Below are 13,535 nucleotides of genomic sequence, written 5' to 3'. Positions count from 1 at the left end.
CTGGTCTTTCAGAATCCAGAATGGCTCAGTGGTTTAAACCTCTCACTATGTTCATTATAGTGGGTAGAGAATAATTTAGTATCGTGGCTGCTGAGGCTGAAGGTTTAATTCAGAATGCTTTATGTTGCAAACCTTGTATTTTTTTTATTTGACACTGTTTAGATGTGTGTGTGTGTTTTGAAAACCCTTTTAACTTCAAATATTGACCATTGGCAATCTCTAATTATGTTTTGCAGCAACAACTTGAGGAAGAGGCAGCGAAGCCAGTTGAGCCAGAAAAGCCAGTGACGCCTCCCCCAGTGGAACACAAGCACCGCAGCATAGTCCAAATAATCTATGATGAGAACCGGGTGAGTCTGCTGCTGTGAACTTCTAGAAGAGTAATCAGCCTTCCATCACCCCGTTTTCTTTTGTTTGGATTAAACTTCCTTCTGTGTTGAGCCAATTTGTCCATGCAAATATGGACCGAGCAAAGAATTTTGTGTATTTCACTGAACCTTCATGACCATATAAAGAGAAAACGTGAGACATGATTCAAGCAGTGCGCATACACTCAAACTGGTGTTAAATGGCTCCTGTTTGGTCATCAGACGGTGCTGTCGTCATGGAAGTCGTAATGTGGCGCCTCTGTGGCTCCTTGTTGCCAGGTTTTTCTACAGCGGTCTCACAGAGCTTGCTACAGCTCTGTTATGAGATTTTATGTCTTAAATCTTCAAAAATGGCATTCTATTTAATTGCTATGTTGATTTGAAATGTTAAAATCGTTCTCTTTTGATCAGAAAAAGGCTGAAGAAGCTCACAAAATCCTGGAAGGTCTTGGTCCAAAAGTTGAGCTGGTAGGTCATTCAGTTTTTATTTTTTGATCTTCAGTTCAACTCAGTATTAATGTGTCCCTTTTTATTTCCCTGTAGCCCCTCTACAATCAGCCGTCAGACACCAAGGTGTACCATGATAACATTAAGACGTGAGTATTTTCACATTCCATCAAAAGCTTTAAATAGTACAAGAGCTGTTTTGGCTGAGCCAAAATTTGTTTAGGCTTGTTAATTATTTTTATTGGTGCTCATCCTGAGAAAATAAAGTTGTATCCAGTGTCTAAGTTGCTGTTTGTACGTATAATCAATGAGAGTTTCATGCGTTATAGTTGACAATAGTTGAACCGTACTGTCAAAGTCTTTCGTTACTGCCCTGTGAGGTGCTGACCTCCAGATGAGAAGTTTTCAATGGTGGGATTTTGATGACTGAGAACACTGCATTATACAACCTTCACGGTCCTGCTTAATGTCCTCCCTTAAAAGGTGCAGTTTTAACTCAACCGACGATGAGGGAGCGCTGACTATGGAGTCGTATTGCACTACATTTAAAAAAAAAATAATACTGATACCGTAGTGGGAGTTTTCCACTTTTTTTGTGGAAAAAAATTATAGCGCTGGGTAGAACCCAGGATCAATTTTCCGGCAATCCTGAGCCATTCAGTCTACTTCACTTTTATTGACACAGTTAATATGTCTTCCAAAATATAGTTAATATATAAGTATTTTAAATGCCAATAGTGCTATTGTGACCACTGTCATATCAATGTTTAACTGTTTATTATTTTCTTCCAGTAACCAAGTCATGAGGAAGAAGTTGATTTTGTTTTTCAAGAGGAGGAACCATGCACGCAAACAGAGAGTAAGTATCCTAGCTGGTCCTCACCGTCTTGGCTTTTTGTTTGTGGTCAAGATTCAAGGGAGCATATGTATACTTATTGTCTTTGACCTGAAAGCAGATTGAACGCATTTTTATGCATTATAGTTTAACTTCATAGCTACACATTAATGAGATACAGTATGTATTACCACCAATTTCCATCGAAATCAGCAGCAGGGCAGAGCTGAAACAGAGAAGTGCAATTATTTTTTCAAAAAGAATTAATTGTTTTTGATGTTGGGGTAAAGAGGATCATTCAAACAGGAAATCAGCCTGTGAAAAGCGATGTAGACTAGGGAAAATTAAACACATGTTTAGGTGTTATTCAATTTTTTCTTGTGAAAGCGCAACAGGAACACTGCATTATTTCTCCACAATGCATGGACTCCAGCTATGCGCTGTGTGAAACCAGATACCAAAGCCCAGCAGCAGTTTCTGCCCGCAAACTGTGATCGGTGCGTTTCTAGACTGAGAATTTTGGTTACATTTATAACTTTTTGGTAATTGGTAACATCATTAAACATTTTGAACATCCACATAAATCAGACAGGTTGTTGTGAGGTAGTTTTTTTTTTTTTTTTACTGGGACCTCTTTGCCCGAGGCCATGGTTCAGAACCAGACAAGGACTCATTCCTCACTCTACCATACTGTTGTGTGTAAAAGGGAGCTGAGCCCAAAAGGCACAGCAAAGGCCACAGCAACGGACTTGAAGTAGAGCCACTACTTCTCTGCGTTGCAAGGAGTCAGTTGTGGTGGTTTGGGCATCTCATGAAGATGCCCCTTAGGTGCACAGACTGGTCTGTGCGTCAGAACCGGTTGAAACACTGGTGCATTCTTTCTTTTGAGCAGCACTGCTCTGATTTTGAATTCAGTTTTACTATTATTCAGCATTCCAATTCAGCAGAACCAACTTTGTAGACAGTATATGATAATTTCACACTGCGTTTATTCTTTAACTATACTCTATGCACAGGAACAGAAGATCTGTCAGCGCTATGACCAGTTGATGGAAGCTTGGGAAAAGAAGGTTGAACGCTTGGAGAACAACCCGAGGCGCAAAGCCAAGGAGACCAGAACAAGAGAGTACTATGAAAGGCAATTCCCTGAAATCCGCAAGCAGAGAGAACAACAGGAACGCTTTCAGAGGTAAATATCTTTTGAGGTAAATGTCTTTGTTGGGACATTTTTTTTCCATTAAAAATATTAGAGGCGGCCAGTTCCTGATGCAACAGCCACACCCACATAGACCCCTAGTGGTGCTTGAGCACCTATCCTTTTTCTCTTTTTTTGCATGATAAAAGTGCCACACTTTTTTCTTCATTCTTAGATTGACACAAAAAATACATTACGTTTAAAAGTCTCAGTGGGAGGGAGGATGCCATCCCCCAGCAACCCCTCTCATGTCATGTGCTTTATTTTATTATAAACTTAGTAGGTTTGGTAGGCAAACTGCTCGATGCAGGATAACATGTTCCTTAATAGTTTTATTGTATCCTGCTTTGTCAACTTTTTAGTGTGAGAGCCTTTTCACACTGCAGACAGACAGTTTAATGCAAGCAACATTTGTGGATGTGTTTCTGTAGAAAGTTGTGTAGTAAACAGTGACGTGAGTCTTTTTGCCATCAACATCCAGCACAGATGCTTTGCTTCACCAAGTCCGAGTACTTGGTGGAGGCATTGTCAATCACTGCTTGTTGGGAATGAATATAGCGGCAGACGTTGTACAAGCGGCAGGAGAAAATACAGTGCAAACAGTGGTGGAGGAGCAGTGGTGTTCACTGACGTCTGTATGAGTTATGTAACTCGATAAGACCGCTGACTAGTGTCATGATATGCACATTTGTTGCGTGAAATTACTTTCAACTCTTGGTCATACGAAAGATTTTTCTCTTTGACAGTGTGCTTTCAATTCTAACTGTTGTCAAACTGCAGACTTCAGAAACAGTGATATCAAAGTTAAATATTTAATTCAGCAAAACTCTGGCACCCAAAGGGTTAACTTACAAGTGTGCTGTTACATGGAGTTTTAAATTCCTACTCCATGTCATCGTCTTTTGCATTCGTAACACATTGTTTCTCTTTCGTAGGGTTGGACAAAGAGGCACTGGTCTTTCTGCAACCATTGCAAGGAGTGAGCATGAGATTTCTGAAATCATTGATGGCCTGTCTGAGCAGGAGGTGAGACTCTGCTGTAGTTCTCATTTAGTCAACATGATCAATTGTGTATTATCTCTCACATCTGTCTCCTTATTAAATTCCTTATAAACTAACAGAACAATGAGAAACAGATGCGACAGCTGTCTGTCATCCCACCAATGATGTATGACTCTGAGCAACGGCGAGTGAAATTCATTAACATGAATGGCTTAATGGATGATCCAATGAAGGTGTACAAGTCTCGACAGTTCATGAACGTTTGGACCGAACATGAAAAGGAAATCTTTAAAGAGAAGTAAGTTTGTGCATGGTTAAAAAGTATTCAGACGTCTGCACTTAAATAACCTCTTGATCTACTTCCAGGTTTGTCCAACACCCCAAGAACTTTGGCCTGATTTCCTCCTATCTGGAAAGAAAGGTAATTAGCTGAGGAGATACATTTTTTAGCCTCTTCACTCGCTGGCTAAATTTATTTTCCTCGTGATTTTTGGTGTCTACTAATTTCATGAACTTGTTCCAGTGTGTTGCAGACTGTGTCTTGTACTACTACTTGACCAAAAAGAACCACAACTACAAGACACTGGTTAGGCGGAACTATGGAAGACGAAGAGGAAGAAATCAGGTAGCGCTTACGGCTCTCTGTGCGATCGTGCTATGCTCTGTTCTTTGTCATCATAAAGGAAAACCAATACGCTTAATGTTTGTCTACTCCTCATGTAGCCACTTCTCTGTTATTTTTGATCCCAGAACTCCTTTGCTTTATTAAAAGTAAAGATTGTAGATAGATAGATTAAACATTATTAGTATTTATTAGTAATTATTAGTAATATAGGAGAGGTGCTCAGCTGTCTGGGGCAGGTACCAGATTTCATCGTACCCACCTACTGTAGTGATTTGATAGATTAACTTAGCTAGAAGTGCATGAGAAATGGGATGTGTCATGTAACAAGCTTTATTTTCGTGATCCTCACACCTATTGTTTGAGAGTTGACTGCCATTCTTACAGAATGGCACAAACAAGCCAGCAAAAGGACAACTTTAACTTTGAGTTTTAATACTGGTGTTCCTCAAACTTCAACACACACCTGAGCCTGCATGGCAAAATGGTGGTGTTCTTTGTGAGACCTGCAACACCTAAGACTTGGCAGGTGCTCTCAAGCTTTGATCTCAGCTTAAAGTGTAAGATTTACTGGTTTGTATCCGGATGCATCACAGTTGGACTATGATGGATGTGGTGACTTTGGCTGTAATGGTTCAGAAAGTTCTTTTTTTTTTCTCATTAGAAATATTTCCAAATAACGACATATACTCAAAAAAGAAAAACAGTCAACATGGTCATCAATTCACGAATGAAAACAAGCAGTCGTTACAATTGTGCATGTTTACATATGATCATTAAACAAAGCCCAAACATTTAACCCTCCCACCCCTTACTGGCATGTCTCTGCTTCTTAACTGGGAATAAATTCTGATTTTCTGATAGCATCATTACAACATTATGAATAGAAATACCTTCCTCCTGCTAGAAATTCTGCATGAGACCATTACATTTATTTGATAAATATGATGTAATGGGCGGGCAGATCAGTTGAAAAATATGTTGTTGATTTTTCAATGAGTGTGTTGTTTGTTCTAGAGGAGCCATCTATTTATGTATGGTCATCTGACATCCCTCCAGACAAGAGCTTCAATGTTTTGCAATTAATATACTCATGTTGCATATTTGATGTTCTTGTTAATTTTTATATTTTGTGTGTATAAACCTAATATAAACAGTTGTGAAGCTAACGGTATTTGAATCTGTAATATGTGTTTTCTTACTTCGTGCCAACATTTTTGTATTTCAACACATTGCCACACACTGTGGAACAGTGTTCCTTTGTGACTCTCTGCAGTCAGGCATGTCTTTATAATATAGTAGTATAGTTTTTCCACTAACTTCAACTGTAACTTTGTAGATTTTTTTTTTAAATCAAGCCCTTTTTTGAACACTTTATTGTCAGTATTGTTAATGTAAATGTAAGTTAGATTTGAAGGTATATTTAATATTTAATGATTGGTTTTGTTGTGTTTTTATCAAGTTTCTCAGCTGTAGATACTTGACGTAATGATTTCCGGGTATCTTAAAATTAATGAGTAATTCTTGAAATGATCAGGACTTTCTGTGGTCCATATAAATCACCTATTTTCTCCAGTTCCTTTGTAGCCCAAATATTTAATCCACCATCTGTCTGTCCTGGAGGGAAAGCATTGTTTCTCCAGATTGGACGATAAAAAGGAAGAGATGATATTTCTCCAAATAATTGTCCGACCTGCTGCCATGCAGTTGTCATATGTCTAACTATTGGATTTTTTTGTATTATTTTTAAGTTTTTGGGCCATGATCTGAATAAAGATAAGGGAGGGACAAGCAAGTTTAGTTGATTTCCTTCCTTTTCTTTCCAATAAGTGTTATTACTTTCAGGCGCCCCAAACTACCAGTCATAGAGGCTCCAAGCCATCACTTTTTGTAAATTACATGCTATTGTCACAATGAAGCGCAATTCTGCCCTAGTTGAAGTTGAGTTGCGTAAAGATCTGTGGAGATGTGATGTTACAAGGTAGCAATGTTAACTGCAAATATAACTACAGTATTACTACTTTTATTCACTACAATCAAGACTTAAATTGTGACTCCACTGTATTTAGAGCATGATCAATTGTAATGTAAAAATCTTGACCTACCAATGTCCTACTTACCTAACTATGATTAACATTTACAAGAAAGGCAAAATGATCCTACCATCCTGGTACATTATAATGCATGCAACATCCTTATCAACCTTTGTTGCTGTACTATGTGAGGATATAATACTATATCCATCATATTATGATGGATTCATGAAATGTATTGATCGGTTTATGAGTGGATAAATATTTATAAAAGTTGATGCAACGTTTTTTTTAATATACATCGCCTTTACATGTGTAATTTTGCTTGCAATTATTTTCACTATCAAGCTAGAGCAGTGACGGTTTACTTCAGTTTACTTACCCTGCCCTAGTTGACAATTGACAAAATCTGTGTGGTCTCTGAGAGAGAAAAGAAATCGTGATGATGAAAATTTCTTGCCATCGTTTTCTGCAATAAAAAAAAAGAAAGTTTGACTTGTTAAATGGATGAATTTGAAAACAATAATAGGTGTACTTTCTTTGGCAATTTTCTTATGTTTCTGGTTACAGTTAAGTTTAAGGAACACATGCGAAGCTAATTACTTTCTTATTTACTGATAATAATCCATGATAACATGGTTGTTTAGAGCAAACTGTCAGTGACCATTCCTGAGTAAAATGTTGTCATTCTTCACAAGGTGCGTATCAGTACTTACTTATCAGTATGTCACAAGTTTTTCTTTTATTTCCATTTTGTCTCTTATCTGTTTAAAAAAAGAAAACGGTCACCCCTCTTCAAACAGCTGAGTTGGTATAGTCCAACCAACTGAGCCAAAAAACTCCCCTTGCTGTTGTGAGTGCCAATCAAAGAGGAGTGCTCGACTGGGATTACCTTGTGTGACCCTGCATAGATTAGTGTGTGCATGCGAGATGGACAATTCTTTGGGCCGCTTAAGCGATCTGATGACACGCTTTCCCTGAATATGTACTGCAGTACTGTGTGCCGGCAGCCCTTCTAAGGAGTTCTGCAATGTCGCTCTGCTGTCCCTGTCCTACTGCCACAGCCTCGGCTATGGAACCAGTGGAAAGTAAACTCAGTTTTGCAGTGCCAGTTAGCTGTGGCTCATAGACGAAACGGTTTGTTTGACCAGCAAATGAGCTTGCAGGTTTGTTCAATTTTGGTAGACTTTTTCTTGAGTGAAATATTTTGCTTACTTTCTTTTTCCGGTTCTACCGGTTGCATTTCTTTAGATGGCTTGTGTGTAAGTTCTTTCAGGGTGCATATTTTCTTGTTCTGGTGAGCTTCAGTCAAAGGGCGGTGTTTCTTCACTCTGTTGTAATGTTTGAGTAGGTTCATAAATGTCACTTAGATGGATATCATGTAGACAGGACATTCACTTTTATGACATCAGTAAATTGGCCATTACACACATTACGTATTCATTTTCAATGAAATTCGCCCAAAACTCAGACTAAAATGAATCCTTTTCGCCTCCGAGACTGAAGTCTAATATGAGTCCCTCCATAGAGATATGTGTCGTTGCCTTCTCAGGCCACACCCATGTGTATTTGTAATAATTACATTGGTTGCTAGTCAACAACTGGGAAATGTTGCGTTCTACTTTACACACATACCCTTGTTATTGTACAGGTAACCTTGAATTTTAAATCAATCATTAAATTTTCCTTTTGCTAAAACACACGTTAGTTTTATTTTTATTACATTAAAACAGTAAAGGAAAATAGGTTGGTTATTTGTTTATTTGGAATGTTTACCACCAACATTTTCTTCACTCTTACCTTACTCTTAAAGCTTCTGGCCTAATCTTTTTTTTTTTTTTTTTAAATAATTGCTGGAGTGTTTCAGAACAAAGCTTGTGAGATGACACATGCGTCTGCTGTTGTAGAGTTTAATTTGAATACAAACACGAGATAAACCATAAGCCCTGATCTCACCGACGTCTGATGATTATTTGTTGTTTTTGAGTCTGCTGTCTATTCAAATGTTATGTTGCTCTGGTGTGACGGAACAACTGCTCCTTTCATCTTGGGTATATTTTAGTATTTTCAGGTTGGTTACAACATTTGGTGGTGGGTCTGTCCCACTGAAGGCCCCAGTACCAAATGCCACTGTTTATCTTCAATGGAGTCAGGATGGCTGATTTGGATACCTCTGATTTGGATGGCACATTGGCACATGATCAAAGTTCATTACTTATGCGCTTCACACTAGTATGATCTTAACTCAATTTGTGAGACTGCTGGTCAGGATGCACTCAATACAGGTTGTACACGTTTGCATCAATGGCTGAATGGTAAATGGTACTTATTTGCGTCCTAGGTAGGAGGTTTGAGTGGACCTTGAGAGGCCCACTGAGATGTGCATTCTTGGTCTATGGCATCTTCATGTTCTGTCTGTAATGATGGCTCATGACAAGTCAAGACTTAAGACTTTCTTTGTTTTTGTCTTAAGCAAATAACACGTCCATCACAAGAAGACAAGTCAGATGACAAAAACGAAGAAGACAAGTCCGAGAAGTCAGAGAAAAAAGAGGACGAGGAGAAGAAAGACGAGGAAGAAAAAGATGAAAAAGAGGATCCTAGGTGAATCATTTTAAGTTGTTTATTACTGTTGTCCTGTTAAAATGTTTGCATTGATATTCTTTATCTGTTGGTTTGTTTCCATTCATTTATATGTTAAGTGAATCTGCTTTTTAGACTACTACTTAAAAAGATTTTTTTCTCACATCCTTTTTATTTAGAGATAATTCTCTCACCTACAGTTTTGAGTCAACTGTCAAAAATATTTAGTGGTTCCATGTTATCTACTCATATCTACTCATAACTATAGCTCTAAAAATCAAAAGATAATGTCATGTATATGTATGTATATTTATTGTCGCTGGCTCAAGTGTGCCAATCATATGGTTGGTAAAAGTTCCCTCTTCTTCTCTGTTCCTCTTCATCAGGAGCAGTTTAAACAGTCTTTGTAAATAGTCCGGTAGCAGCCCATTTCTGGCTCTGAACATGGCTAAATGTACTCTGCAATAGTGGGAGTGGAACTGGAACTCACTGACACAGGAAATAACAACATGAAAATGAATTTGACGAAGACAAAATTGTGTCAAATAGATTATAGATTACTCTTACACTGGAGGAGAGACGTCAAAGATCAGAAGCAACTGAATGACCATAACACACAATTGACTGTAACATAAAAGTGTCAGTATCGCACAACATAAAGGCTGTCACACGGACACATGTTGCATTCATTTACACACAACCGCTGTTGGGAATAAGGGGTGGATCTGCTCTTCACTAACACTGCTTTTAAATGTAAATCTCTGTGAAATGTCAGAAAATATTTTGACAAAATTGTGTGTAATGTAACAATAATGGTCAAATGTCAAAGGTAATTTGCCATCTGACATATTCACCATGCGTTATATATTATTATATTATATATTATGTATTTTTATATATATATAATATATATATTTTTTTTAACATTTTATTCATCATTTTATTCATGACATTGCTCACAACTTAAACCTGATTTGTTTCACTTTTCCAACCACAGGGACATTGGCAAGGATAAAGACAAATGTGAAGGTGGGGAAGACGAGGACGGAAAGGAGCAAAACGCACCTCGTGGCAGGAAGACTGCCAACAGCCAAGGTCGGAGGAAAGGAAGAATCACCACACGCTCCATGGCCAATGAGGCTGCATCTATGGTGGCAGAGGAAGCGCCAACCTCTGCTGCAGACGCCGCTCCAGATCCTCCTCAGGTCCAAAAATCGGACAATGCTCAGAAATCTTTGAAAGAGCCCGCCAAACCACAGACACCAGTGGCTTCTGTGGATACCAATAAAGGTAAAAATCCAAGTATCAAAATTCTTATTTTGTCACTTCATTGGATTGTTACATTTTAGAGCAATTGCATTCGTTGTTTTGGCAAAGCCGACTGTGGTTCAGACTCATTATTCACCAGGGTTCACAGGTACCACAAATTCTTGGACATGCTTGAAGTTTCAAGTTGTGTTTTCATGGTTTGACTTGTGCTTGGTCCTGATGAAGTGCTCTGAATTACCATTTCTTTTTCTTTAATAATAATGGTTCGCTGTAAGACAGAACATTCAACCCTTTTTTCATTTTTCACAGCTGCCTTGTGGTGTGTGAGAGTGATCAGTTGGTGACTTGGGTTGGTACGCTGCTCTTTCATTGAGGATTAGGGCCGTAACGCAAGAAATACAATTAATGATTAATAAGGGTCTAAAACCCACAAGTTCTTCTTTTTGTGAAATCATTATGATGTAGTAACAGTGCTGCTTCATGAAATGAAACATTGAGAGACAATTCTGAAACCCAAATTGATTTTGATCTTGCATTTCCTTGCAGTGCTAATTCTTCTAATGTACTAGTGTATTGTTATCTGAAATCTGACATCTTTATCTGTAACATTAGTTTGTTGACATTACTTGCACACTAAAAACATGTCCAAGTCCAAGCTGAAAAAGAAATGGAGTCTAGAGGCTTTGGAGAAACGACTACATGGCAAACTATAGGTTCTGTAGGACAGTCCTTAAATGAGTTTAATACTGGGAGAAACAATTGACTCTATCACTATTGTACATTCTAAATGGGGCCTGTGTATTTTTTTTGTGAGCTAATAAATGTTTTGATACTTATCAATGCAGAAGGTTGTGGGGTTGTTTCAAGTACCACAAAGACCGTGTCATACATCACAAAATTACTGGGTTTGACCTACTTATTTCGCTATAAATATAAAAGCAGCTTATGTGTTAACTTTTGTGGGAGATAAGCTGGAAGAATGTGTCGGGCATCCTTTTTTTTCCCCTCAGGATTTTAGCGAATCTAGTTGATTAATTGGTGCTGTGTGACTTGCGCCAGCATTACCTTTGAACTTGATATGCTAGAATGTAGGGCCTTAATATGTGGAGCAGGAAACTGTAACCTCATTTGGTGAATATGTTGTGGATTAGTGTGTCTGTTTGCTCTGTGCTGCTCTGACCTCCCAGTTTCAACAGATTCTGAGAATTGAAAGGGTTTAGATGTTTTAGGGTTACTATCTGTCAGCCTTGGCTTTGCAGTACAGCCATGCACGTTGAGGTTTTTGCATATTCAGTGAGGACAGGCATTGAGTGAGTGAGTGGAGAATTTAAATGCACTCATACATTTTCATTGCTCATAGATAAATTGCATCTGGTCCTGAAAGGGCACATGATTTTTAGAATGGTGGACATTAAAAGCGACGTGTTAATGTCAGGGGTAGATCAGAGTCTATATTGGTCCGAATGTCTAAACTATCTCAGGCGGTGCTGTGGAGTAGTGTGGGCTCGATTTCTCTGTCCTGCCACACCGACCATTCGTAACTGAGAATTTGCGCATGTGTTTGTGAGATTGAGCAAGCAAGCCATTAAGCAGAGGTGAAGGAGTTAACAGCAGCTCACTGTCGAACAGATTCACGAGTGGGAGTGTTTTGGTCTCGGCTTTGGCCTTTCTATCGGTCTGTGTATTTGTCTCCATCCAAGGCCATTTCCCAAAGAGGGAGGCACACTGTCTGGCGCTACATCAGTAGACTGTGGCCCTCCCTTCTGGATAAAAAAGTAGGAGGGCTCAGTCTGTGGGATAGAATGATTGTGATAGAGGGTGAGAGAGCAAGAGTGCAAATGAGGTTGCAGGTCTTAACAGTGAGTGTTAACAGATTATTTGATTAGTTTCCGTGAGAAGTGGACAATGAGCACAAAGACAGTCACAATCGTCCTGATTTGGTCTCCATCGCACCACTTTCTTTCTTACTTTCAGTCTAAATTGCAGTCTATTTTCTTTGTGATTTAGTTGGTGCTAGTGAAACTGGAGAAACGTCCCGCTGGACTGAAGAAGAGATGGAAGTCGCCAAAAAAGGTACCTTTTTGTTTTTCTACTTCTTTTTTGACCTTTGACTTTTCTGCAACCAATGACCCCCGGTAAATTGTTTTCCTGAATATTTTTTTGTGATTGGTCTTTCATTTACTCCATTCTCCATTTACTACATTCATTACTGTGAGATAAAATCTATGATTTGGTGTTCATTTGCTCTGTCCTGCTGGATTCTCAGAAATTGTCTGTTGCTAGTATTCATGAAGCAACGCTGCGTGACTGTTGGAGGGTCACTCAAATGTCCCTGTCTACTTAATGTTAACTATGGGGACTTCATTTGTACTTCCAAGTGGTCACTGGTAGTCACATGGTATTTTTATGTTTTCAGCCTGAAATGGTCTTTAAATATGAAATCTCACATGATCAAACATCAAAACAAACTCATAACGCATCATGGAAGTGCGCATGAACATGATGGTTTTGGTGTGGTTTTCATTGAAATCCCAAAAGAAACCTCATAATGACTGAAGTCAGTTGCTCACGGAACTCAAGTTGCACACCCGGCCGGACGCATGAATAGCTCTACTTCTTATTAGTAAAAAAACTAGCGTTTTTATGCCCTGGCAAAGATTTGGCCGTGTAGCCATATTTCTGGACGTGCTAGACTTGTTAATTATGAGCATTTGACAGGGTGGAATCTCACTCTCATTGCAAACACACACATGATATCCAGCATACCTCTGAATGAGCCTGACATCAAATCAAAATCTGCACTTATGTACGATGCTGTACACAAGTCATCAAGTTAACAATGCAGGACGGAGCCCATTCGTCTTGCCTTTAGTTGTTAACAGTTATGTGTATTTATCACATATTTTTGTACGGTGAATTGTTAGAAGTAATTTACATCTCCAGTTTTAAGCATTTCAAGCAGGGTTGCTCGATTCACACACACATTCATAATAAAATTTATACAAATTACATAGAAATCAACTTTCATTTATTGAGGTTATAATGCAAACTTTTTAATAGTGTATCATGAAGTACATTTTAGACTCATTCAAAACCAACTTATACAAGTTATTTGAGCTTTAAGACTAGTTAGTCTTTGTGATTTACTCTCTCTTGTTTCACACTTCTGAGTCACACAGGC

At 38.5% G+C, this 13,535-nt stretch overlaps 1 protein-coding gene across 5 annotated transcripts in view; it reads left to right on the top strand.

Moving 5' to 3' along the window:
- Window positions 1-13,535, top strand: part of ncor1 (nuclear receptor corepressor 1) — a 45,282-nt gene that overhangs the window by 10,305 nt on the left and 21,442 nt on the right. For all 5 annotated transcript variants that reach the window (XM_053846800.1, XM_053846799.1, XM_053846802.1 and 2 more), the window contains exons 6-17: window positions 237-350; window positions 780-836; window positions 912-964; window positions 1,608-1,674; window positions 2,667-2,839; window positions 3,781-3,871; window positions 3,967-4,145; window positions 4,214-4,268; window positions 4,371-4,472; window positions 8,976-9,106; window positions 10,083-10,375; window positions 12,362-12,427. In XM_053846800.1, the coding sequence (XP_053702775.1) occupies window positions 237-350; window positions 780-836; window positions 912-964; window positions 1,608-1,674; window positions 2,667-2,839; window positions 3,781-3,871; window positions 3,967-4,145; window positions 4,214-4,268; window positions 4,371-4,472; window positions 8,976-9,106; window positions 10,083-10,375; window positions 12,362-12,427 (1,381 nt within the window). The remainder of the gene's footprint in view (window positions 1-236; window positions 351-779; window positions 837-911; window positions 965-1,607; window positions 1,675-2,666; window positions 2,840-3,780; window positions 3,872-3,966; window positions 4,146-4,213; window positions 4,269-4,370; window positions 4,473-8,975; window positions 9,107-10,082; window positions 10,376-12,361; window positions 12,428-13,535) is intronic.

This window comes from Synchiropus splendidus, chromosome 17, assembly GCF_027744825.2.
Source record: "Synchiropus splendidus isolate RoL2022-P1 chromosome 17, RoL_Sspl_1.0, whole genome shotgun sequence".
NCBI classification, from domain to species: Eukaryota; Metazoa; Chordata; class Actinopteri; order Syngnathiformes; family Callionymidae; genus Synchiropus; species Synchiropus splendidus.
Note: the sequence above shows the minus strand (reverse complement) of the source record. Positions and strands in the feature narration are given on the sequence as shown.